General features: G+C 53.7%; 2 protein-coding genes across 45 annotated transcripts in view; both read left to right on the top strand.

Annotated features, from left to right (window-relative positions):
• GBF1 (golgi brefeldin A resistant guanine nucleotide exchange factor 1) overlaps positions 1 to 5,686 on the top strand; it is a 143,819-nt gene extending 138,133 nt beyond the window's left edge. For 19 of the 28 annotated variants that reach the window (XM_055251026.2, XM_063626919.1, XM_063626859.1 and 16 more), the window contains 7 exons: positions 2,088 to 2,238; positions 2,325 to 2,455; positions 2,657 to 2,758; positions 3,052 to 3,165; positions 3,303 to 3,483; positions 3,927 to 4,055; positions 4,848 to 5,686. In XM_055251026.2, coding sequence (XP_055107001.1) covers positions 2,088 to 2,238; positions 2,325 to 2,455; positions 2,657 to 2,758; positions 3,052 to 3,165; positions 3,303 to 3,483; positions 3,927 to 4,055; positions 4,848 to 5,128 — 1,089 coding nt within the window. In that variant the 3' untranslated portion in view covers positions 5,129 to 5,686. Of the gene's footprint in view, positions 1 to 2,087; positions 2,239 to 2,324; positions 2,534 to 2,656; positions 2,789 to 3,051; positions 3,166 to 3,302; positions 3,484 to 3,926; positions 4,056 to 4,847 lie in introns of those variants that run through there. The other 9 variants (XM_063626890.1, XM_063626879.1, XM_063626870.1 and 6 more) reach the window with 3 other exon arrangements.
• Positions 5,687 to 15,690: 10,004 nt separating this feature from the next.
• NFKB2 (nuclear factor kappa B subunit 2) lies at positions 15,691 to 24,595 on the top strand. Of its 17 annotated transcripts, none has more exons than XM_055250878.2 (23): positions 15,691 to 16,731; positions 18,006 to 18,098; positions 18,371 to 18,452; positions 18,568 to 18,608; positions 18,845 to 18,943; positions 19,020 to 19,171; positions 19,420 to 19,526; positions 19,620 to 19,778; positions 20,075 to 20,179; positions 20,306 to 20,391; positions 20,473 to 20,611; positions 20,826 to 20,951; positions 21,365 to 21,574; positions 21,654 to 21,795; positions 22,157 to 22,271; positions 22,355 to 22,568; positions 22,728 to 22,897; positions 23,019 to 23,121; positions 23,252 to 23,403; positions 23,521 to 23,590; positions 23,818 to 23,990; positions 24,121 to 24,232; positions 24,327 to 24,595. In XM_055250878.2, the coding sequence occupies exons 2-23, from the start codon at positions 18,078 to 18,080 to the stop codon at positions 24,446 to 24,448; spliced, it is 2,700 nt and encodes an 899-aa protein (XP_055106853.1). In that variant the 5' UTR covers positions 15,691 to 16,731; positions 18,006 to 18,077; the 3' UTR covers positions 24,449 to 24,595. The 17 variants fall into 17 exon arrangements, with proteins under 17 accessions (XP_055106853.1, XP_055106860.1, XP_063483508.1 ...); XM_063627438.1 differs by having other exon boundaries at positions 16,589 to 16,731; positions 18,368 to 18,452; positions 24,324 to 24,595; XM_063627475.1 differs by having other exon boundaries at positions 16,590 to 16,731; positions 24,324 to 24,595.
• Positions 24,596 to 24,686: the final 91 nt, after the last annotated feature.

Here is a 24,686-nt window from a genome sequence, read left to right as displayed (position 1 = left end):
AAATTAATAAAAAAAAAAAAAAAAAAAAGAAAAATGACGAAAGTGGCTGAGCGCGGTGGCTCATGCCTGTAATCCCAGCACTTTGGGAGGCCGAGGTGGGCAGATCACGAGGTCAGGAGATGGAGACCACCCTGGCTAACACGGTGAAACCCTGCCTCTACTAAAAATAGAAAAAATAGCCAGGCGTGGTGGCAGGCACCTGTAGTCCCAGCTACTTGGGAGGCTGAGACAGGAGAATGGCGTGAACCCGGGAGGCGGAGCTTGCAGTGAACCGAGATCGTGCCACTGCACTCCTGCCTGGGCCACAGAGCAAGATTCCATCTCAAAAAAAAAAAAAAGAAAAGAAAAGAAAAGAAAAATGGCGAAAATAAAAATGTATTAAATCTGGCCAGACACTATTGCCCATCAAAGTCTCTGACCCTGAGGTTTTCTGTTTTAAAAATGAGATTAACAGCCAGGTACAGTGGCTCACACCTGTAATTCCAGCACTTTCGGAGGCTGAGGCGGGAGGATCACTTGAGGCCAGGAGTTCGAGACCAGCCTGGGAAAAATAGTGAGACCCTGTCTCTACAAAAATAAAAATGCAAAAATTATCCGGGCATGGTGGCGCACATTATAGTCCCAGCTACTGGGGAGGCTGAGTAGGTGGGAGGATTTCTTGAGCCTAGGAGATCCAGGAGGCAGTGAGCCATGATGGTGCCATGCACTCCAGCCTTGCACAGAGCAAGACTCTGTCTCAAAAAATAAAATAAATAAAATTGGGCCAGGCATGGTGTAATCACACCTGTAATCCTAAAACTTTGGGAGGACTATTGCTTGAGCCCAGGAGCTCAAGATCAGCCTGGGCAACATGGCAAAACCCCATCTCTACAAAAATACAAAAAATTAGGCCGGGCGCGGTGGCTCACGCTTGTAATCCCAGCACTTTGGCCTTTAAATTTATTTTTAAACTAAAATTTACTTATTTTTTGAGTAGGTTCAAAATATACAAAAGGGTAAACTGATAAAACTAAGTTTCCAATCCATTCCTGTCCCCAGCTGCTGAGTTCCCCTCACTAGAGGCAACCACTGTCACCAGTTTCTTGTCTATCCTTCCAGAGTTACCCTGTGTCTATTCAAAGGCATATAAAATTAATTCTGTGAGCAGAGTTTATATCACTAAATTGATGGAGAACCAATTGCCTTAAATGGAATAACCATAGAAAAATGATGAAAGTGGCTGAGCGTGGTGGCTCATGCCTGTAATCCCAGCACTTTGGGAGGCCGAGGTGGGCAGATCACGAGGTCAGGAGATGGAGACCACCCTGGCTAACACGGTGAAACCCTGCCTCTACTAAAAATAGAAAAAATAGCCAGGCGAGCGGGCGGATCACGAGGTCAGGAGATCGAGACCACGGTGAAACCCCATCTCTACTAAAAATACAAAAAATTAGCCGGGCGTGGTGGCGGGCGCCTGTAGTCCCAGCTACTCGGAGAGGCTGAGGCAGGAGAATGGCGTGAACCCGGGAGGCGGAGCTTGCAGTGAGCCGAGATTGCGCCACTGCACTCCAGCCCTGGGCGACAGAGTGAGACTCCGTCTCAAAAAAAAAAAAAAAAAAATTAGCTGGCCGTGGCAGCGCACAGCTGTAGTTTCAGCTACTCATAAGGCTGAGGTGGGAGGATCACCTGAGCCCAGGAGTTCGAGGCTGCAGTGAGCCGTGATTGTGCCACTGCATTCCAGCCTGGGTGACAGAGTGAGACCCTGCCTCAAAAAATAAATAACATGAGGCTTTCTCTGTCATCAGCAGATGTGAAATAGAATTGAGAAGAAAGTACTTTCTCACTGTGAGTCAGGATTGTGAAATATTCAGTCCACACACCTCCTAAGGCTGGCTCTCTCATGAGTAATCTCTGACTTGGAGAGTCCTTTGCAAGGACTGGAACAACCAGGAAGTCAAGTTAAGGGAAAGAATAGCGAGGGGGTGAGGTATGGCATGATTGGTGCTAGGGACACCTTGAGGACTCAGTCAGGGACAGTGAGTGGGGAGGGGGAAAGGGATCCATGAGACCTAACCCCACTCACATCCTGCCCCCTCCTGTGATCCTAGTTGCTAGACCTGATGCACACCCTGCACACGCGGGCAGCCTCTATCTACAGCTCATGGGCGGAGGAGCAACGCCACCTGGAGACAGGTGGCCAGAAGATTGAAGCTGATTCTCGCACCCTCTGGGCCCACTGCTGGTGCCCTTTACTGCAGGGTAAACCAGGAGGGGCAGAGGTAGGGAGTTTGGGGAGCATCAGGATCAAGATGCCTGAAGGATCCTGACCCTGCTCTTGCTCTCAGGTATTGCCTGCCTGTGCTGCGATGCCCGGCGCCAGGTACGGATGCAGGCACTGACCTATCTGCAGCGAGCACTACTTGTACATGATCTGCAAAAGCTAGATGCCCTGGAATGGGAGTCCTGTTTTAACAAGGTGGGACTTCCTGCTGGTCTTAAGATAAAGTTCAAATCCTAAGAAAAGGAAAGCCAGGCAGCCTGAAGAGCCCCTAATGTGAGTCTTCAGCCTGCGTCATACCTTCCCTTCAGCTCTATGCCCATCCAGTTCCTGGCTTCCTTGGGGCAAGGCTGCCTAGCTGACCCTCATAGGGAGACATTGTACATTTACCCCCACCAGGTGCTGTTTCCTCTACTTACCAAGCTCTTGGAGAACATCAGCCCTGCAGATGTGGGTGGGATGGAGGAGACCCGGATGAGGGCTTCCACATTGCTCTCTAAGGTACTGCTCACCACCCTATACCCACCCTCTCTCCCATACCTGCCTTTTCCCAAGGAGGGAAGCCAGGGCTTCTGGCAGGACCTAGAGATGCACTGTAGGTGCTCACAACCCCCAGCTATGGACACTAAGCAGGACCTGGGGACCTAAGAGGATTCTGAATCTTAGATCACAGATTCCTCTATCTCTGATCTAAGATTCTCACGCAAGATAGGACAGGCTTAGCCACCCAGCCTCAGAGAGGGGTCCAGAGGCTCCTACAGTCCCCTCAGCTGAAGGGGGCTGGTGGGCCGTAGGTCTTCCTGCAGCACCTGTCTCCACTGCTGTCACTCTCTACCTTTGCGGCCCTCTGGCTCACCATCTTGGACTTCATGGACAAGTACATGCACGCAGGTTCCAGCGACTTACTGGTATGTTCTACCTCGGCTGCCTGCCTCCTGTCCCACATGCTGGAAGGACTTGCCCTTTCCCCCTTGATAGCTACCTCCCTTTACCATACTCCCCCATGCCCTCTTTCCTATTCTCATGGTCCCACTGCCACCTGCAGTCAGAGGCGATCCCTGAGTCTCTGAAGAACATGCTTCTGGTGATGGACACAGCGGAGATTTTCCACAGTGCAGATGCACGGGGAGGCGGCCCCTCGGCCCTCTGGGAGATCACCTGGGAACGCATTGACTGTTTTCTGCCTCACCTACGAGATGAACTCTTCAAGCAGACCGTCATCCAGGGTAGGGGGCTCAGCCCAGCTTTATCAAAAAGAGTCTCCTGCCTGGGCACAATGGCTCACACCTCTAATCCCAGCACTTTGGGAGGCCGAGGTGGGTGGATCACCCGAGGGCAGGAATTTGAGACCAGCCTGACCAACATGGTGAAACCCCATGTCTACGAAAAATACAAAAATTAGCCAGGTGTGGTGGTGGGTGCCTGTAGTCCCAGCTACTCAGGAGGCTGAAACAGGAGAATCGCTTGAACCCGGGAAGTGGAGGTTGCAGTGAGCCAAGATCACAGCCTGAGCGACAGAACGAGATTCCATCTCAAAAAAAAAAAGAGTCCCCAAAGCTGAATTTTATTGTCTGTGCCCTGGGTGGGTAGAAAGGCTGTTGGGTAGCTAGGGCTCTGCTGGAGAGAGAAAGCACTAAGAGATGCCATCTCAATTCTCTACCGTCTCCAGACCCCATACCCATGGAGCCTCATGGCCAAAAGCCTCTCGCCTCAGCCCACCTGACTTCCGCTGCTGGCGACACCAGGTCACCTGGCCATCCACCGCCCCCAGAGATTCCATCTGAGCTGGGGGCCTGTGGTGAGTCTCTCTAGGCTAGCCTGATAGGCACTGAGTAGCAAGCAGGGGGCCTAAGAGGAGGCCCAAGGGGCTGTGGGAATGCTGCTGAGCAGGGTCTGTGAGCCGAGGGAAGGAGGCCGCTAGAGGGAACTGTTGCTGCTCTTCCCATGGGAAATGGCAGGACCATAAGCTATGAGGAACTAGCTGCTTGCAATCTTCAGGCTTGGGAAGAGAAGGTTGGGTCAGGGACTTGAAATGAATTTGCAGAGGTTTCCTTTCAGGGATTCTAGTAGAGAGTAACCTGGCGGCCAGGCTCAGTGGCTCATACCTGTAATCCAGCACTTTAGGAGGCTGAGGCAGGCAGATGACCTGAGGTCAGGAGTTTGAAACCAGCCTGGCCAACATGGTGAAACCCCGCCTGTACCAAAAAAATACAAAAGTTAGCTGGGCGTGGTAGTGCACACCTATAATCCCAGCTACTGGGGAGGCTGAGGTGGAAGGATCATTTGAACCCGGGAGGCAGAGCTTGCAGTGAGCTGAGATCATGCCACTGCACTCCAGCCTGGGCGACAGAGTGAGACCCTGTCGCAAAAAAAAAAAAAAAAAAGAGTAGCCTGGCAAAGGAGATAGAAGGTAGATGAACATTGAAATGAGTTTTGAGGGGAGACTCCCAACTTTTTAGGCTGGCGGGGGGCTGTGTTGCTTACAGGAACAAGGAGGAACAGAGATTCTATAAGCAGCCAGCTAGGCAATGTGAGAGTTGTCTTGTACCAACAAGGGAATCTGACTGTAGCCACCTTGCTTTCCCTACAGACTTTGAGAAGCCTGAAGGCCCCCGAGCCGCCAGCAGCAGCTCCCCAGGATCACCAGTGGCCTCAAGCCCCAGCAGGCTGAGCCCCACCCCCGATGGGCCTCCACCCTTGGCTCAGCCCCCACTGATCCTGCAGCCCTTGGCCTCCCCACTGCAGGTGGGCGTGCCACCTATGACTCTGCCCATCATCCTCAACCCTGCGCTCATCGAGGCCACCTCACCAGTGCCCCTCCTGGCCACACCCCGCCCCACAGATCCCATACCCACCTCTGAGGTCAACTAAAGCAGGTCACTCAGAGATCAGGACCAGTGCTTCCCACCAGGCTTTCCTTGACCCCACTTCTGGCTGTCCTGCGGGCCACAAGCTTTTCAGGCCAAGTTGGAGCTGTGTTGCTGCCACTTGGATGGGAACCTGAAAAAGAGAACGTTGATAGTCCCAGCTAAGACCCCCAATCAGCTGTGGGACCTTTTTCCTCCTCTGCGCTCCATTCCTGGGGGTTCAGCCTGAGAGTGAACTCAGCTGTCATCTGCAGCCTCCAGCCTGGCAGCTCTGGGGAGGCATCCGTGTGCCAGCCCTGCAGTGCCTGCCCACGGTCAGGCATTGAAAAACTAAGCCCAACCACTCTGCACTTTGTTTCCCACTCCCATTAGCCCTGGGCCACCTCCTCCAGTTCTTCCTCTTTTACTAATTAGTTGGTCAGTTTGGAGCGTTGACTGGTACCATGGAGGGCAGGCAGGTGGGGGCTGGGTGGGGGACTGCCCACAGGAGCATGTACATATGGAAAAACAGAACAACAATGGACTTTTTATGATATAATTAATAAATATCTTAGTACCAGCATCATTGTTTCTCCCTCTGGTGTCCTCGAGCTTGTGGGTCAGGGCACCATGTTATCGGGTGCGCAGGGCTTGGGCTTGGTGTGAGCAGAGGCTGAGCCTACCTAACACCACCACCCCCCTCCCCCACCCCGCCATATGCTAGGCCTGGGGTCAGGATTCCTTCACTGCTGCTGACCCCTGCCCTGCCACAGGGTGCACCCTTGTCATCACAGGTGTGCCCCAGGGGCTTGGGCAGTGGCTCGGGCAGTTGTCATCTTCCCTAACTGTAACAAGGGAGACACGTGAGACAACCTGGCTTGGGTGAGAGGGAAGACGAGTGAGGGCTGAGTTGTAGTTATTCAGAAGTCTTCTCTCAGATGAGTCTCACCATCCAAGAGAGCAAAACAGCTCTTGGGGTTTCAAATGAGCCCAAGAGTTCGAGGCTGCAGTGAGCTATGATGATTGTGCCACTGCACTGGAGCCCCCCTCTGTCACCCAGGCTGGAGTGCAGTGGCACAATCGTAGCTCACTGCAGCCTCAGACTCTTGGGTTCAAGCAATCCTCTCACATCAGCCTCCCAAGTATCTGAGACTAAGGTGTGCACCACCACACTTGGCTAATTTTTTGTGTAATTTTTATAAAGACAGGGTCTCACTATGTTGCCCAGACTGGTCTTGAACTCCTGGGCTAAAAGTTCTAAGCCTCCCAAAGTGCTGGGATTACAGGCATGAGCCACTGCACCCAGCCCTGGGAAGGGTATCTTGCCCACAGCTGCAGTCATGGGTTTGGAGCCCAGGGCATTCATTTTGACCCCAAAGTGAAGAGGGGTAACTTTTCCCAGCCCCACAAACCTCAAACCTCCCTCACTGCAGCATGATTACAGGACCCCTCTTCTCCTTTCCCTTGGCATCAGGGTAAGACAGGTGGGAAGTGTGTATGGGGCAGGCTGTGTGGCCCCTGCAGGGTGGAGGTGCTGTGGGTGTGTGATACTGTGAAAGTTATTTGGTCTTCACCCCGTTTCCTGGCATAACTCTTAAAAATCCTTAAAATCTCCAAAGTGATGTCCTTTAATATGTGATTGACTGACAGCTGGCAGCCCCTGTAGCTTCTGGATGGGGACTGGTCACCAAAGCAGAATTAAAGGGTTAGGACTTTCAGGCTCAGCCCCCAACCTCCAGGGAGGGAAGAGGGACTGAAGGTTAAGTTGATCACCAGTGTCCAGTGGTTTAATCAACCGTGCCTATGTAAGGAAGCTTCTCTAAGAACCCAAAAGGGCAGGGTTTGAAGAGCTTCCAGAGAGCTGAACATGTGGAGGCTGTACAGGAAGCCAAACAAGAGTGCATCCTTGTGCCCGGAGGGTGGCGCACCACAACTCCATGGGGACATCACTCCCGGGCTCTGGACCCTTTCAGACCTCACCCTATGTATGTCTTCATGGCTGGTTATTTGTATCCTTTATAATATTCCCTGTAGTAAACTGGTAAGTGTGTTTCCCTGAGTTCTGTGAGCTGCTCTCGCAAACTAGTTGAACCCAAACCCAAGAAGGGGGTCATGCGAAACCCAATTTATAGCTGGTCAGTAAGAAATACAGGAAAAACCACCTGGGACTTAACAATTGGCATCAGAAGTAGAGGCAATGACCGGGCACCATGGCACACACCTGTAATCCCAGCACTTTCGGAGGCGAGGCAGAAGGATCCCTTGAGGCCAAGAGTTCAAGACCAACCTGGGCAACATAGTGAGACCCTGTCTCTATTTAGAAAAAAAAAAAAAAAAAGCATTTTTGTAAAGAAGTAGAGTACAGTCCTGGGGAATGAGCCCTCAACCTATGGGACCTGGCACTATTTCCAATTAGATAGCGTCAGAATTGAATTGGAGGCCACCCAGCTGGTGTCTATTATAGAGCTGATTGCTTGCCTGGTGTGTGGGGGTTTTCCCACACACACATTTGGTCACAGAAGTCTTCTGTGTTGATTGTTTTTGAGTGAGAAAATAGAAACACTTTGAAGGTGTTTTCCCCTCTCATGGTGGGATACAAAATGCTGGGTATTAAGCTTTCTCAAGTGAAGCATCCACATGATCTTGGCTTCCCCCTCCACAATGGTGCCTTCCCTTCCCTGGGGCACAGAGAACAGTGCGGCCCTGTTGTACTTCCAGCTGGCCTCCATCACGGAGAGTTAGGGGCACTCACCCCCTGCACTGGGGCCCAGCTGGCAGTATGATTCTCCAGCACCGGGCTTCCCTTTGCTAAGCACATGCACATGGCTGGGCATTTGGACCTCTGCAACGCCTCCCTCAGTGTAGAAAAAGGCACCTCAGAGTGGGAACAACCTGATGTGGAAAAATACTGATATGAAACCGGAAGCTCTTAGGCTAATTTCTCCCTGTTCCCTGCCTTCTTCCTCAAGTCCAGGCCATGCCTGGTTTGCATACTAACCAGAAGCCTTGCCCAACCCTGCCCCTGGGAAAATTAGGAGGGGCAGAAAGCTCTATGTGTGTGCAGAAAAGCCTGGATCTACAGCCAGCTAGATACTGGGGCATTTGGCTTCAACTATGGTGTCTCTGTTCTACCATCTGAGCCCCACAAGCTCTGCCTTTAGAAGCTTCCATGTGTTTCCCTATGGGAGAAATAGTGTTGACTGCGGCAAATAAGTCTGAAGGCCACCCTATGAACAAAGAAATAGGACAGCTCTAATGTCCCTTATAAGACCAACCTCAAAAATTAGGAAAGAAGTGGGAACAGGAGTGGGGTGGGGCGCGGTGGCTCACGCCTGTAATCCCAGCACTTTGGGAGACTGAGGCAGGAGGATTGCTTGCCCAGGAGTTCAAGACCATGTACCTGTGGCCTAGCTACTTGGGAGGCTGAGGCAGGAGGACTGCTTGAGCCTGGGAGGTCAAGGCTGCAGTGAGCTATGATAGTGCCGCTGCACTCCAGCCTGGCAACAGAGCAAGACTCTGTCTCAAAAAAAAAAAAAGCTGGAGCAATTGCAAACTGGCCCTCTCCCTGCTGGGAAGCAAAGAAAAACATTTGCTGGAAGTTGCATTCTGTTATTAAAAAGTAGCTGAGGTCAGGTGTGGTGGCTCACATCTGTAATCCAGTACTTTGGGAGGCTGAGGCGGGACGATCACTTGAGGCCAGGACTTTGAGATCAGCCTGGGCAACATAGTGAGACCCCATCTCTATTTTTAAAAATATTTCAAAAATATATTTAAAAAACAAAAGACCAGCTGATATGCTTGATTTGTATTGTGGACAATGTTGTCTCAGAAAGCAAAGGAAGCTGCAAGAGGAACTAATAAGTAAGCCTTAATTCTGACCAACAAAGAAGAATGGCTTGGTGATGTGGAAGTAACCAAACCTTGGGGGAAAGTAATAACATAGTCTGGAGGGAAATGCTGGTCTTAATGACATCTCTCACCAGAAATCCAGGATAGAGGATAAAGTCAGAAGGAAAGGTAGAGATGGTTCCATGACCTAAGACCCTAACATAGAGCACTGGCATCGCTAGAGTACCTATATGTGTCAGTACTGAGTGCCTTGCTCAAACATTTTATTTTTATTTAATGTGGGGAGGGGGATTTTGTGTTGTTTTTTGTTTTTTTCTGAGACAGAGTCTCACTCTGTCACTCAGGCTAGAGTGCAGTGGTGCGATCTTGGCTCACTGCAACCTCTGCCTCCTGGGTTCAAGCAATTCTTTTTTTTTTTTTTTTTTTGAGACGGAGTCTTTCTCTGTCCCCCAGGCTGGAGTGCACTGGCACGATCTCGGCTCACTGCAAGCTCCACCTCTCGGGTTCACGCCATTCTCCTGCCTCAGCCTCCTGAGTAGCTGGGATTACAGGCGCCCGCCACCACGCCCAGCTAATTTTTTGTATTTTTAGTAGAGACGGGGTTTCACCATGTTAGCAAGGATGGTCTCGATCTCCTGACCTCGTGATCCGCCCGCCTCGGCCTCCCAAAGTGCTGGGATTACAGGCTTGAGCCACCGCGCCCGGCAAGGGTTCAAGCAATTCTTGTGCTTCAGCCTCCCAAGAAGCTGGGATTACAGGTGTGCACCACCACAACTGACTAATGTTTTTGTTTATTTGTTTGTTTGTTTTTAGACAGAGTCTTGCTCTGTCACCCAGGCTGGAGTGCAGTGGTGCGATCTCAGCTCACTGCAACCTCCGCCACCTGGGTTCAAGCGATTCTCCTGCCTCAGTCTCCTGAGTAGCTGGGATTACAGGTGTGTGCTACCACACCCGACTAAGTTTTGTATTTTTAGTAGAGACAGGGTTTCACTATGTTGGTCAGGCTGGTCTCGAACTCCTGACCTCATGATCTGCCCACCTCGGCCTCCCAAAGTGCTAGGATTATAGGCCTGAGCCACCCCACCTGGTACTTGGCTAATGTTTTGTATTTTTAGTAGAAATGGGGTTTCACCATGTTGGCCGGGCTGGTCTCAAACTCCTGGCCTCAGGTAACCCACCCACCTTGGCCTCCCAAAGTGCTGGGATTACAGGTGTGAGCTACTGCACCCGGCTGTTTTTGTTTTGTGTTTTGAGACAGGGTCTCCCCCTGTCGCCCAGGCTGGAGTGTAGTGGCACAATCACAGCTCACTGCAGCCTTGACCCCCAGGCTCAAGTGATCCTCCCACCTCAACCTTCAAACAACATTTTAGAGGCATTTTCTCCTCTTACAGATGAGGCTATAGGTTCAGAGGCTAAGTCATGGAATTCAGGGAGCTGGGAATCAAACTCAAGTCAGTGTCACTCTAAACCTCATGTTCTTTGGTATGACACTTTTTCCATTCAGAAGTAGTGATGGTGAGGCCAGGTGCAGTGGCTCACACATGTAATCCCAGCACTTTGGGAGGCTGAAGTGGGTGGATCACCTGAGGTCAGGAGTTTGACACCAGCCTGGCTAATATGGCAAAACCCTGTCTCCACTAAAAATACAAAAATTAGGCTGGGCGTGATGGCTCACACCTGTAATCCCAGCACTTTGGGAGGCTAAGGCAGGGGGATCACGAGGTCAGGAGATCGAGACCATCCTGGCTAACACGGTGAAACCTGTCTCTATTAAAAATACAAAAAAAAAATTAGCCGGGCATGGTGGCACACGCCTGTAGTCCCAGCTACTCAGGAGGCTGAGGCAGGAGAATCGCTTGAACCCAGGAGGTGGAGGTTGCAGTGAGCCGAGATTGTGCCACTGCATTCTAGCCTGGATGACAAAGCGAGACTCCGTCTCAAAAAAAAAGAAAAAAAAAATTAGCCAGGAGTGGTGGTGGGCACCTGTAATCTCAGCTACTCGGGAGGCTGAGGCAGGAGAATCGCTTGAACCTGGGAGGCACAGGTTGCAGTAAGCCAAGATGGCACCACCACACTCCAGCCTGGGCAAGAGTGCGAGACTCTGTCTCAGAAAAATAAATAAATAAATAAATAAATAAATAAATAAATAAATAAATAAAAGTAGTGGTGGTGATGGTGGTATAGAAACCCTCCAAAGCTAAACACATTTTCTGTAGCTTCTCATGTGAAATAAAAGGCTAAGTATCTGCGAAAACAGGTTATTATCTAGTGAGCTGAGAGTTTAGTAGGAGTTTATAAAAACTGGAAACAGATGCTCACAACCAAGAAAAATATGTGAATTTTCTACACACATAATGATATGAGAAAGAACAAAATACAGAATGAGCTACAATGGGCATTCCTCCCCGCCCCACCACCAAATAGAAAAAAATACTAGCAACAACAAAAGTGGTGGTTATTGGAGCCATGGGTATTTACCTTTGTTGAGGGCTCACTGGTTGGAAGACAAGTGGCTGTGAATGAGCAGAGTCACTCAGCCCCAGGGCTCCTGTTGAGAGGGGCGTGTAATCCCTGCTACTCAGGAGGGTGAGGCAGGAGAATCGCTTGAACCCAGGAGGTGGAGGTTGCTGTGAGCTGAGACTGCGCCACTGCACTCCAGCCTGGGCAACAGAGTGAGACTGTCTCAAAAAAAAAAAAAAAAAAAAAAAAAAAAAAAGGCTGGGCACAGTGGCTCACGCCTGTAATCCCAGCACTGTGGGAGGCCGATGTGGGCAGATTACGAGGTCAGGAGTTCAAGACCAGCCTGACCAACATGGTGAAACCCTGTCTCTACTAAAAATACAAAAATTAGCCGGGCGTGGTGGCGGGCGCCTGTAATCCCAGCTACTCGGCAGGCTGAGGCAGGAGAATCACTTGAAACTGGAAAGTGGAGGTTGCAGTGAGCCGAGATGGTGCCACCGCACTACAGCCTGGGCAACAGAGCGAGACTCTGTCTCAAAAAAATAATAATAATAATTAAAAAGAAATAAATAAAAATAAAATAAATAAAAGGAAAAACTCTTGATACCCCCTACAAATCTGCTCCTCTCTCAGTGTGCCCCACATCACTAAAAGACAATTCCATTCTTTTTATGCCAAAACCCCCTCTTTTCTCACATCCTACATCTAATCCTCAGCAAGTCTTGTTACTTCTATCTTTAAATCTATCTAGAATTGCGATTACTTCCCACCACCTTCATCATCCACTAGCACCCAAGCCTCAGCCGCGGTCTATTGGACTACTGGTCTCCCTCCTTCCTCCTAGGGCCTTGCATTCCATAGTCTTTACACAGCAGCCAAATGGATCCTTTTTTGTTTGTTTGAGACGGTCTCGCTCTGTTGCCCAGGCCGGAGTACAGTGGCGCAATCTAGGCTCACTGCAATCTTCACCTCCTGGGCTCATGCCATTCTCTGACCTCAGACTCCTGAGTAGCTGGGAATACAGGTGCATGCCACCACACCCAGCTAATCTTTGCATTTTTTGTAGAGAAGGGGTTTTACCATCCATGTTACCCAGGCTGGTCTCGAACTCATGGGCTCAAGCAATCCTCCTGCCTTGGCCTTTCAAAGTGCTGGGATTACAGGCATATCGCCCAAATGGATCCTTTTAAGACACATTATACCCCAGCCTGGACAACATAGCAAGACCTTGTCTCAAAAAAAAAAAAAAAATCTAAAAAATAAAAATTTAGGCTGGGTATGGTGGCTCACACTCATAATCCCAACACTTTGAGAGGTCAATGTGGGCAGGTCACTTGAGCGCAGGAGTTGCAGACCAGCCTGGGCAACATGGTGAAACCCATGTCTACAAAAAAATGCAAAAATCAGCTGGATATGGTGGCAGGTGCCTGTACTCCTAGCTACTCAGGAGGCTTAGGTGGGAGGATCGCTTGAGCCCAGGAGTTTGAGGCCGCAGTGAGCTATGATCACGCCACTGCACACCACCCTGAGTAACAGAGTGAGAGCCTCTCTCAAAAAAAAAAAAAAAAAAAAAAAGATATATTATACAATTTTCACTCCACTGCTCAGAACTCTCTAATGGCTTTCCATCTTGATCAGAACAAAACCCAAAGTTATTACTTTATTCCACCTACTAACCTTCTTGCTGTTCCTCAAATATGCCAAACATTTGTATCAGAGCTTGGCCCTACTGTTCCCTCCACCCGGAACGCTCTTCCTCCAGATATTCCCCATGACTCACTCCCTCACTTTTTCAAGTCATTGTTTAATTGTTACCTTATGAGAGAGTCCTGCTTTGACTGATACCTAGAAAATCCTTGTCACTCTCTAATCCCTTACCTACTTAATTTTTCTTTGTAGCACTTATTACCAACTGATATATATCTGTTTGAGTTTTGTCTGCAAGCAGCGGTGTTGTTTAATGGAGTGGGCTCTCACTATTTATTGGTAAATGAATGGAATAAATTTGTGGTGCATCTGCTCTGGGCTAGGCATTGTGCTAGGGCTGAGTGCAGAAACAGATAATCATTAGGATGAAAATTAGTGAAACATGCAATGAAGAAGTTTCTTTTTTTTTTTTTTTTTTGAGATGGAATCTCACTTTGTTTTCCAGGCTGGAGTGCAGTGGCGTGATCTCGGCTCACTGCAACCTCCGCCTCCCAGATTCAAACAATTCTCCTGCCTCAGCCTCCCTAGTAGCTGGGACTACAGGCACCCACCACCACACCCTGCTAATTTTTGTACTTTTAGTAGGGACAGGGTTTCACCATGTTGGCCAGGCTGGTCTCGAACTCCTGACCTCAAGTGATCCACCTGCCTTGGCCTCCCAAAGTGCTGGGATTACAGGTGTGAGTCACTGTGCCCAGCCTAACGAAGAGATTTCTTAAGCCCAAATAGATGAGGCTCTAGCAAATGACAAGCTATTTTGAGTTAGTTTAAATCTCCAGGCTAACATGCATTAGGAATTGTTGAATCTGACAGAGGGGCACACGAGGGCTCATTATACTATTCTCTCCACTCTTCTTTTTTTGAGACAGTGTCTGTCTGTCACCTAGGCTGGATGGAGTGCAGTGGCACGAACATGGCTCACAGCAGCCTCAACTTCCTGGGCTCAAGTAATCCTCCCACCTTTGCCTTCCGAGTAGCTGGGACTACAGGCACTCACCATCACATCTGGCTAACTTAAGTAGGCATGAGGTCTCCCTATGTTGCCCAGGCTGTTCTCAAACTCTTGAGGTCAAGTGATCTGCCTGCCTCAGCCTCCCAAAGTGAAAATCTTTGTATGTTTGAAATGTTCTCTAATAAAGGTCTTCTTTTGTTAATCTTTAGATAAATTATGGCTTAGACTCTTGTAACTAAAATAGCTCAACCCTTAGGGGATGCTTTTAGAGATGTTGTGGAGACTCAAAGAATCCGTGCTGATTTTGGTGGCAATTTGTGAGCCCTTTGAAAGGACAGATGTGATCAGTGGTAACCAGCATGGGTTTACTAAGCTAGAGTATACCGAGCGGAATTTACTCCATTTAAAATTTTATTTTTAAATTTTTATTTATTTATTTAGAGACCTAGTTATGAGACAGGCTAATTTTTGTATTTTTTGAGACAGGGTTTCACCATGTTGCCAAGGCTGGTCTCGAACTCCTGGGCTCAAGTGATCCACCAGCCTTGGCTTCCCAAAGTGCTGAGATTACAGGTGTGAGCCACCATGCCGGGCCTTAGTCCATTTTAATTTAGGGTTAGGAATCTGACTTACCAGAGAAACGTAGTAGACAACATATCTGGATTTCAGCAAATTGTTTGGCAGAATCTTATGATATTTGTTTGAGAGGCCCACAATAAAGTGGAAAGGGCTGCTTTGTTTTACATAAATTTAGGGGAAAGAGCTTCATCGTGGAGTCAACAGATTGGGTTTGAATCCTGGCTCTGTCCCTTTAAGCTGTGTGTTTGGTTGTTCCTCCACCTCTCTGAGCCTTAATTTCTTCATCAGTAAAGGTAATATTCACCTCCTAGGGTTGTTGGGAGAGAGAATGAGAACTTCTAAAGTACCCAAACCTAGCGCCTGGGACACTATATTTGCAGGCAAGATGAAGGGGGGCGGGGAAGTAATAGGAAACAGCCCAAATCGAGAGCCGTAATAGTCTCTCTTTACTTAGTGCCAGTGCAGGCCTGTGATTCTGTTCTTAAAAACGTCTGGGGCAAGCTGCAGGAAAGACCCAAGATAGCCTATGTTCTACCATAAGCCTAAGAGAGGAGGACTCCAGGCATGGAGATTACTCATGGACCTCCTAAGGAGAAACGCTACTGACCAGAGAGAGATCCAGTCATGTACTCGGTGCTTGGTGAATTTGTCCTGACCTTGCTGCCTCTAGAAGTGTTCAGGTGGAAATTGGAAGGTCTGTAAGAGGCAATTCGGCAGGACACAGTGGCTCACGTCTGTAATCCAAGCATTTTGGAAGGCCAAAGTAGGAGGACCACTTAAGCCCAGGAGTTTAAGACCAGCCTAGGCAACGTAGTGAGATCCATCTCCACTAAAAATTTTAAAATTCGCCAGGTATAGTGGTGTGCACCTGTAGTCCCAGCTACTCAGGAGAGTTAGAGAATCGGCGCACCCCGGAGTTCGAGGTTGCAGTCAGCCATGATCGCACCACTGTACTCCAGCCTGGGTGACAGAGCGAGACGCTGTCTCAAAAACATAAATAAATAAATAAATAAATAGGACGTGCGCAGTGGCTCACGACTGTAATCCCAACATTTTGGAAGGCGGAGGCCAGCGGATCATCTGAGGTCAGGAGTTCGGGACCAGCCTGACCAACATGGTGAAACCCCCCAACTCTACTAAAAATACATAAATTAGCCGGGCGTGGTGGTGGGCGCCTGTAATCCCAGCTACTCGGTAGGCTGCAGCAGGAGAATGGTTTGAACCCGGGAGGCAGAGGTTGCAGTGAACCAAAATCGCCTCACTGCATTCCGGCCTGAGACTAAAAAAAAAGAGGCGATTTCCCACATCGGTGGAAATTTGAGCTGTTTAAACTGTGGATGCCTTTTTCAGTTCTAATATTCCAGATCTCCGTGGTGGATAAACACTTCATTTCCCTTCTCCTGAGCAGAGCTCCTGAGCCCTGGCCCGCTGGGAACCTGCCACTTCTAAAAGTTTGAGGTCCGGACTGTCCCTCCCGGAGCCCTGAGGCTGATGAGACGGAGCGAGAGAGGGGCCCGGGCCGAATGGAGTCTACTCGCGGCCCCAGGGAGGCCGCCAGAGGGCGCCCGGGACCGACCGCAAGAACAACTTCCTTCCTCTTCCGCTAACTTCCCGGCAGCGCGCCACTCAGGGTGGGGGCCCCGAGGGCTGGGGCCGTCGGCTTCCCCCTGGGGTTCCCCCGCTTCAGAGAAAGCCAGGCGTTAGGCGCAGCCAAAGTCGAGTGGCAGCGGAAGCTCCCGGCCCGGGGTGGCGCTGGGTCAGCGGGTACCTTCTCGGTGGTCCCCTGGCAGGCCAAACTCGCGCCTGGTGGCCTGTCACCCCGCTCCCCGCCCTGAGTGAGCCTGTCCCCTCTCGGGGGCGCGCCCGAGTCGCTCCGGGTTGGCTGCGCCAGTCCAGAGTTAAACTTTCAGCCAATGAAAAAGGGCGCGAGGCGTGACGCACGGAAACGTCATGGGAATTCCCCCCTCCGGGGGGCCGAGAAGGGGCTTTCCCGGCCCGAGCCCTGCTAGCCGGCGAGGTGTCGTGACCGGTTCCAGGTGGGTCGGGCGCGGAGAGAAGCCGCAACCAGAGCCGCCGCCACGGTGAGTGGCTGGATTCAGACCCCTGGGTGGCCGGGACAAGAGAAGAGTGGGAGGAGGGCCTTTAGCGGACAGCGCCTGGGGCTGGAGAGCAGCAGCTGCACACAGCCGGAAAGGGCGCGCAGGCGACGACACTCGGATCCACGTCGACATCCTTGTACAAAGATACGCGGACCCGTACGTACACCTGTACCTGTGCTGGCGAACACACGGCAGCATCCGTGCAGTCGCACTCGCACACACATGCACACGGAGACGTGCCCACCGGTGCACTGGTGCCTGCACCCACACCCTTCACGCACAAACTCAAGATACGCTCACCCGTGTCTGTACATCAAGACAGGCGCTGACACACACCCACACTGAGAAGCTTGGGATTCACCTATCTACACACATGCTCGCATGCACACTCATGTTGACGCCATGGACACACAACATGCAACCAAGCACTACAGCCGAAACACACTTGTGGAGCTGTGATGGAGACACAAGCTTGTATTGGGTGGGGAGCGTGCAGAGGTCTCCCTGTCGCCTGCGCGCCCAGAGCCCGTGCGGTGTGGGACCAGCTGCTGCTGCGAGGTTTGGGAGAGAGAGAGAAGAGCCCATTCCGAGGAGGAGACACTTTTCCCGCGGCCCCAGAATCGCGTTCTCGGGGCAGAACCCCGGGGCCTCCCACGGGAAAGAGCCCCCGCCTACAGGCTGTTCGAAGGGGAGGCCTTTCGACAGCAGGAATGTCCCCCCAAAAGCCCCCGGGGTTTATCAGCCGTGGCCTCCCTCCTGGCAGAAAATCCCAAGGTTGCTCCAGACCGAGGGAGGGGAGCGGGAGGCGGACTTGGCCCCAGACTGCCAGCCTCCTCCCGGCCGTGAAGGACCCTCCTGTTCCCTGCCCTGGAGGGAGGAGGGGGCTTAACCCCCACCGGGGCTTCCCTGATTCTCCTAGCCCTCTGCCCGCTGAAAAGCAGCGGGAGCCCGCAGACTGGCGAGGGCCTCCCGCCCCTCCCGTCGTGAGGGCGGGGCCAGTGGCGTCATTTCCAGGCCCGCCCCCTCCGGCCCCGCCTCCCCTTGGTATTTTCGGGACTTTCCTAAGCTGCTCTAACTTTCCTGCCCCTTCCCCGGCCAAGCCCAACTCCGGATCTCGCTCTCCACCGGATCTCACCCGCCACACCCGGACGGGCGGCTGGAGGAGGTCGGACCCTCCCCCAAATCTGAGCCCCCATCTCCCGCCCACCCCCATTTAGATCTGACCCCCTCCCCCACGCCACTCCTCCCAACTTTAGGCGGGCGCCCAAAATTCTGGGAAGCAGAACCTGGCCGGAGCCACTAGACAGAGCCGGGCCTAGCCCAGAGACATGGAGAGTTGCTACAATCCAGTGAGTCACGCCGCCTGCCCCTGACCCGACCGGCCGCTCCCCGTGTCTGTCCACCTGTCTGCCCAAGCCCCCTCTGCTGCCTTACACCTGCATGCTCGCAGATGCTCTCAGCCTGCTAGCCTGTCCATCTGTCTGCAACTCTGCCTCCAAAAGGAGCTTTCTGTTGGGTCTGAGGAGGAGGGGGAGTGACCACTGAGGACTTGGAGATGGGAGGTGGGGCTGTGGGGGGGCGCTGAGAGTCGGATGCCACCCCCAATCTGTCTCCAAAGCAGGGTCTGGATGGTATTATTGAATATGATGATTTCAAATTGAACTCCTCCATTGTGGAACCCAAGGAGCCAGCCCCAGAGACAGGTCAGCAAGTTCACTAACCTCCTCTAGTCCTAAAGCCGGGGGAGGGAGAGCATGTGCCCTCTCTCTGGGGGAGGGGCTGGGAGATCGTGGCTCAGCAAGGTCTCTCTGTCCCCAGCTGACGGCCCCTACCTGGTGATCGTGGAACAGCCTAAGCAGGTGAGTGAGCAAAAGGGAGGGTGTGGAATGGCTTCAGCTTTGAGGACAAATGGGGTAGTGGTAGCTGGCTGGCCATGGAGGAGCCATTGCCCAAGGAGGCCACAGGGGATTAGATGGTCACTGATGCTGATCAGAGTGCTGCAGTTGTGGTTCAGGGCTACTACCAGGCACTGTGGTCACTGCTGGCCTGGGTGGTCTTCCCTGATCACAATGCTACTCTGCCCTTGGACCTTCAGAGAGGCTTCCGATTTCGATATGGCTGTGAAGGCCCCTCCCATGGAGGACTGCCCGGTGCCTCCAGTGAGAAGGGCCGAAAGACCTATCCCACTGTCAAGGTGAGCCAGGATGGTGCTGGAGGGTGGGCTAAGTGGACAGCATGCCCAAGGCCCTGACAGTCCCTGCCTCTCCTAGATCTGTAACTACGAGGGACCAGCCAAGATTGAGGTGGACCTGGTAACACACAGTGACCCACCTCGTGCTCATGCCCACAGTCTGGTGGGCAAGCAATGCTCGGAGCTGGGGATCTGCGCCGTTTCTGTGGGGCCCAAGGACATGACTGCCCAGTAGGTGCCCTCTACGCCTGGCCCCCACTGGTATGCCCCTGTCTGCCAGTCCTAGGCCCCAGCCCACCTCCATGAGCTTAGCATCTGACCAAGGGGAAAGATGTAGGTTTGCCCCAAACCCAAGGGCCCAAGTAGAAACTCCAATGGCTTCCTTGAGGAAGCAGGGCTGAGCTGAGCCCTGGCAATGGGAAAGGTGCCTCAGGAAGAAAGAACTGCACGGCCAAAAGCCTCTGTTTCTCCCTTCTCAGATTTAACAACCTGGGTGTCCTGCATGTGACTAAGAAGAACATGATGGGGACTATGATACAAAAACTTCAGAGGCAGCGGCTCCGCTGTAGGCCCCAGGGCCTTACAGGTATGGGTGCAGGGGGTGGGGGCTCATGGGAGGTGCTCATGGAAGGAGCAGGGAGGGAGAAGCCCAGGGCTCACACATGTACCCACTGCCCAGAGGCCGAGCAGCGGGAGCTGGAGCAAGAGGCCAAAGAACTGAAGAAGGTGATGGATCTGAGTATAGTGCGGCTGCGCTTCTCTGCCTTCCTTCGAGCCAGTGATGGCTCCTTCTCCCTGCCCCTGAAGCCAGTCATCTCCCAGCCCATCCATGACAGCAGTGAGTATCCTGATTGCCTGGGGTGCCAGGCCTGGTGGCAGAGGTGGCATGAGGGGTGACCTCAAGCTGTGGAGCCAAACAGGCCCGGGTTTCAGAACCTGGCCCTCCCACATACGAGCTGTGTGATCCTAAGCAAGTCATTTCCCCCCCTGAAGCTTCTGTCTTTAGTAAATGTGTATATTGGGTGGTTCCTGCAGCTCCAGGGGTTGCTGAGATAAGGAATACAAAGCACCCAGCTCCTTAAATGTGGCCATGGCTATTGCATCATCTCAACTAATCCATATCCCACCCCATAGAATCTCCAGGGGCATCAAACCTGAAGATTTCTCGAATGGACAAGACAGCAGGCTCTGTGCGGGGTGGAGATGAAGTTTATCTGCTTTGTGACAAGGTGCAGAAAGGTGAGACTGGAGCCCAGGCTGGGCGCCAAGGACATCGAGTATAAGACTGGGGCCAGGGAAGCTCTAGGGTAAATGGCCCCGGAGATTCCACCGGGAGCTGTGGCCAAGCTTCCATTTTCCTTGTAGATGACATTGAGGTTCGGTTCTATGAGGATGATGAGAACGGATGGCAGGCCTTTGGGGACTTCTCTCCCACAGATGTGCATAAACAGGTATCCAGGGCTAGGGCCCGGGCTGGGGGCTAAATTAGGCTAAGGACTCACTGACACCCTATGTCTCCCTGCACCCCCCAGTATGCCATTGTGTTCCGGACACCCCCCTATCACAAGATGAAGATTGAGCGGCCCGTAACAGTGTTCCTGCAACTGAAACGCAAGCGAGGAGGGGACGTGTCTGATTCCAAACAGTTCACCTATTACCCTCTGGTGGAAGGTGGAGCTGGGCTGAGGACCTCAGGGGGCTGGCGAGGGGCCAGGCTGGGCTAGAAGAAGGTCCCAAGAGCTAGATGTGGGGATGTGTGAGCCAAGTCAGGAGTGCGAGGGTCCCAGGAGGTGCTTCCTAGGAGCCAGCCTGAGGGCTCTTCTGGGAAGGGCCCCTGAGGCATGACACAATAATTGGGCTCAATCTCATTTTCCTCTGCCCCCAGACAAGGAAGAGGTGCAGCGGAAGCGGAGGAAGGCCTTGCCCACCTTCTCCCAGCCCTTCGGGGGTGGCTCCCACATGGGTGGAGGCTCTGGGGGTGCAGCCGGGGGCTACGGAGGAGCTGGAGGAGGTGAGGGGGTACTGATGGAGGGAGGGGTAAAGGTAAGAGAAGCTGTGGAGGAAAAAAACCTGGGAGAGGCCGGGCGTGGTGGCTCACGCCTGTAATCCAGCACTTTGGGAGGCCAAGGCAGGCGGATTACCTGAGATCAGGAGTTCGAGACCAGCCTGGCCAACAGCGTGAAACCTCATCTCTACTAAAAATACAAACATTAGCTGGGCATGGTGGCAGGCGCCTGTAATCCCAGCTACTCGGGAGGCTGAGGCAGGAGAATCGCTTGAACCCGGGAGACAGAGGTTGCAGTGAGCCGAGATCGCGCCACTGCACTCCAGGCTGGGCAGTAAGAGCGAAACTCCGCCTCAAAAAAAAATCTGGGAGAGTCGTGGCTGGTGGCCCGCTTCCCACAGTCCTGCCTGTATCCACAGGTGGCAGCCTCAGTTTCTTCCCCTGCTCCCTGGCCTACAGCCCCTACCAGTCCGGCGCGGGCCCCATGGGCTGCTACCCGGGAGGCGGGGGCGGGGCGCAGATGGCCGCCTCGGTGCCCGGCAGGGACTCCGGGGAGGAAGCTGCAGAGCCGAGCGCCCCCTCCAGGACCCCCCAGTGCAAGCCGCAGGCCCCGGAGATGCTGCGGCGAGGTATGGACTCCGGGGCACGGGCGGTCGGGGCGCCGGGGCTGAGGACCCAGCCCTGACCCACACCCTCTGTCGCCCCCAGCCCGAGAGTACAACGCGCGCCTGTTCGGCCTGGCGCAGCGCAGCGCCCGAGCCCTACTCGATTACGGCGTCACCGCGGACGCGCGCGCGCTGCTGGCGGGACAGCGCCACCTACTGACGGCGCAGGACGAGAACGGAGACACGTAGGCAACAGAGGGCCTGGCTGACGCGGCGCGGGGTAGGGGCAGGAAAGGGACCGGCACGGAGCCGGGCTCTGCAGTTTCTGGACACGCCAGGCTTCAAGTCCGGCCTCGGGGTTCACCAGCTCTGTTCAAGCTGCTTGGTCTGTCCAAACTTCAGTTTTGTCGACCGTGCAAGGGGTACAGTTATAGCACTTACCTACCTCAAAAGGTGCTGCGAAACGTTAAGTGCAAGCACAGCGATGCCCTGGGCCACGTGCTGGGTTCCATGGGCCCCAGCGAGGGAGACTATGAGGGCGGTGGGGCTTTGAGAAGGAAAGATGCTCTGAGTGGCTGGGCCAGACTCTCGCTCCCCAACCCCCAGACCACTGCACCTGGCCATCATCCACGGGCAGACCAGTGTCATTGAGCAGATAGCCTATGTCATCCACTATGCCCAGGACCTCGGCGTCGTCAACCTCACCAACCACCTGCACCAGGTGCGGGGGCGCCTACTGGGGAGGTGGGAGGGGTTGGAAGGCAAGGGGGTCTCGGGCCTGGCTCACCCTGCTTTCATCCCCAGACGCCCCTGCACCTGGCGGTGATCACCGGGCAGACGAGTGTGGTGAGCTTTCTGCTGCGGGTGGGTGCAGACCCAGCTCTGCTGGATCGGCATGGAGACTCAGCCATGCATCTGGCGCTGCGGGCAGGCGCTGGTGCCCCTGAACTGCTGCGTGCACTGCTTCAGAGTGGAGCTCCTGCTGTGCCCCAGCTGTTGCATATGCCTGACTTTGAGGGTGAGCTCCCCATCTCACCTAAGGGGGCAGGGGGGGACCAGGGAGGGTATCTGGCCAGTGCCCAGAATGGACTATGAGGTGTCGAGGTTGAATGGTCAGGGCTGGCCCAGGGGCCGCCTTAAGGGTCACAGCTGCAGGTTGAGCATCCTGCATCCTTAGGACTGTATCCGGTACACCTGGCGGTCCGAGCCCGAAGCCCCGAGTGCCTGGATCTGCTGGTGGACAGTGGGGCTGAAGTGGAGGCCACAGAGCGGCAGGGGGGGCGAACAGCCTTGCATCTAGCCACAGAGATGGAGGAGCTGGGGTTGGTCACCCATCTGGTCACCAAGGTGGGACTGAGGATTGTGGAAGGAGTGGGGCCAAGGGTGGTGGAGGGGCCAAAGATGGTGAAGGGGGCGCTGGCCAAGGGGACCATGCTGTGGTGTCAACCCTCGCTGCTCGCACCCCCAGCTCCGGGCCAACGTGAACGCTCGCACCTTTGCGGGAAACACACCCCTGCACCTGGCAGCTGGACTGGGGTACCCGACCCTCACCCGCCTCCTTCTGAAGGCTGGTCAGTCTCACCCTCAGGGGCACTTGAACAGGGTGGGGGGAAGGGGGAGAGGTGCCTCCCAGTCCCCCCACTTTGCAGTCCTTAATGTAGGTCCCCACCATACCTCCCCATTACGGCCTCCCTCTCCCAGGTGCTGACATCCATGCTGAAAACGAGGAGCCCCTGTGCCCACTGCCTTCACCCCCTACCTCTGATAGCGACTCGGACTCTGAAGGGCCTGAGAAGGACACCCGAAGCAGCTTCCAGGGCCACACGCCTCTTGACCTCACTTGTAGCACCAAGGTGAGGCCAGCCTGGGACTAGAAGTGCTCTGAGTGACGGGGTCCAGAGTATCTGGACTTAAAGACACGGGCTTAAGGACGAGGTGGGAGGTAGACAGAACTGCGGCTGTCTCCCCAGGTGAAGACCTTGCTGCTAAATGCCGCTCAGAACACCATGGAGCCACCCCTGACCCCGCCCAGCCCTGCAGGTGAGAAGCATCAAGCATCCCCAGCCCGACTCCTCTGACTCCTCACAGAGGTCTCTTCTTCAGGACCTCTGAAGGAGGCCTCTCTTTCTCTACCCTCGCTCGGCCCCGTCCGTCACCCCTCATGGTCCTGTCTGTCGCTTACCTTGGGAGAAAGGCAGTGTTCGGGTGTCCATGTCCCCACCCAACTCTGGAGGTAAATGACATGTCTATATGTGTGTCCCCCTCAGGGCCGGGACTGTCACTTGGTGATACAGCTCTGCAGAACCTGGAGCAGCTGCTAGACGGGCCAGAAGCCCAGGGCAGCTGGGCAGAGCTGGCAGAGCGTCTGGGGCTGCGCAGCCTGGTGGACACATACCGACAGACGGCCTCCCCCAGCGGCAGCCTCCTGCGCAGCTACGAGGTGGGTTGGCCTGTGCCCTGCCCCCTCCCCAGCTTCCTTTCCCAATCTGAGTCCAGGTGCCTCCTTGACCCCAGGGCTCCCGAGCACATGCCCTAACCATGACTCAGACCTCATCCCTCCGTTTTCTCAGCTGGCTGGCGGGGACCTGGCAGGTCTACTGGAGGCCCTGTCTGACATGGGCCTAGAGGAGGGAGTGAGGCTGCTGAGGGGTCCAGAGACCCGAGACAAGCTGCCCAGCACAGGTAAAGGGGCCTCCCTAGAAGGTGGATCTGGACTTGGAGGGTGGGAGGCCTGAGGCCTTGACTGTCCCATTCCTGTTCCCATTTACCCCAGCAGAGGTGAAGGAAGACAGTGCATACGGGAGCCAGTCAGTGGAGCAAGAGGCAGAGAAGCTGGGCCCACCCCCTGAGCCACCAGGAGGGCTCTGCCACGGGCACCCCCAGCCTCAGGTGCACTGACCTGCTGCCTGCCCCCAGCCCCCTTCCCGGACCCCTGTACAGCGTCCCCACCTGTTTCAAATCTTATTTAACACCCCACACCCACCCCTCAGTTGGGACAAATAAAGGATTCTCATAGGAAGGGGAGGACCCCTCCTTCCCAACTTATGGCAGCCCCTGATGTGACTCTTGTCCCTGGAACCAGCTACCCACCCTGCCCACACACCAGGCATGGTGAGAAGAGAAGGAGGAGGCCCAG

The sequence above is a fragment of the Symphalangus syndactylus genome, chromosome 2 (genome assembly GCF_028878055.3).
Source record: "Symphalangus syndactylus isolate Jambi chromosome 2, NHGRI_mSymSyn1-v2.1_pri, whole genome shotgun sequence".
NCBI lineage: Eukaryota > Metazoa > Chordata > Mammalia > Primates > Hylobatidae > Symphalangus > Symphalangus syndactylus.
Note: the sequence above shows the minus strand (reverse complement) of the source record. Positions and strands in the feature narration are given on the sequence as shown.

Excerpts from the sequence above, each read along its gene's own strand:
- NFKB2 (XM_063627438.1), top strand. The coding sequence starts at position 18,078 with ATGGAGAGTTGCTACAATCCA. Across the intron at positions 20,180-20,305 it reads TTGTGACAAGGTGCAGAAAG|ATGACATTGAGGTTCGGTTC; the intron begins GTGAGACTGGAG and ends TTTTCCTTGTAG. Across the intron at positions 23,404-23,520 it reads ACCTCACTTGTAGCACCAAG|GTGAAGACCTTGCTGCTAAA; the intron begins GTGAGGCCAGCC and ends CTGTCTCCCCAG.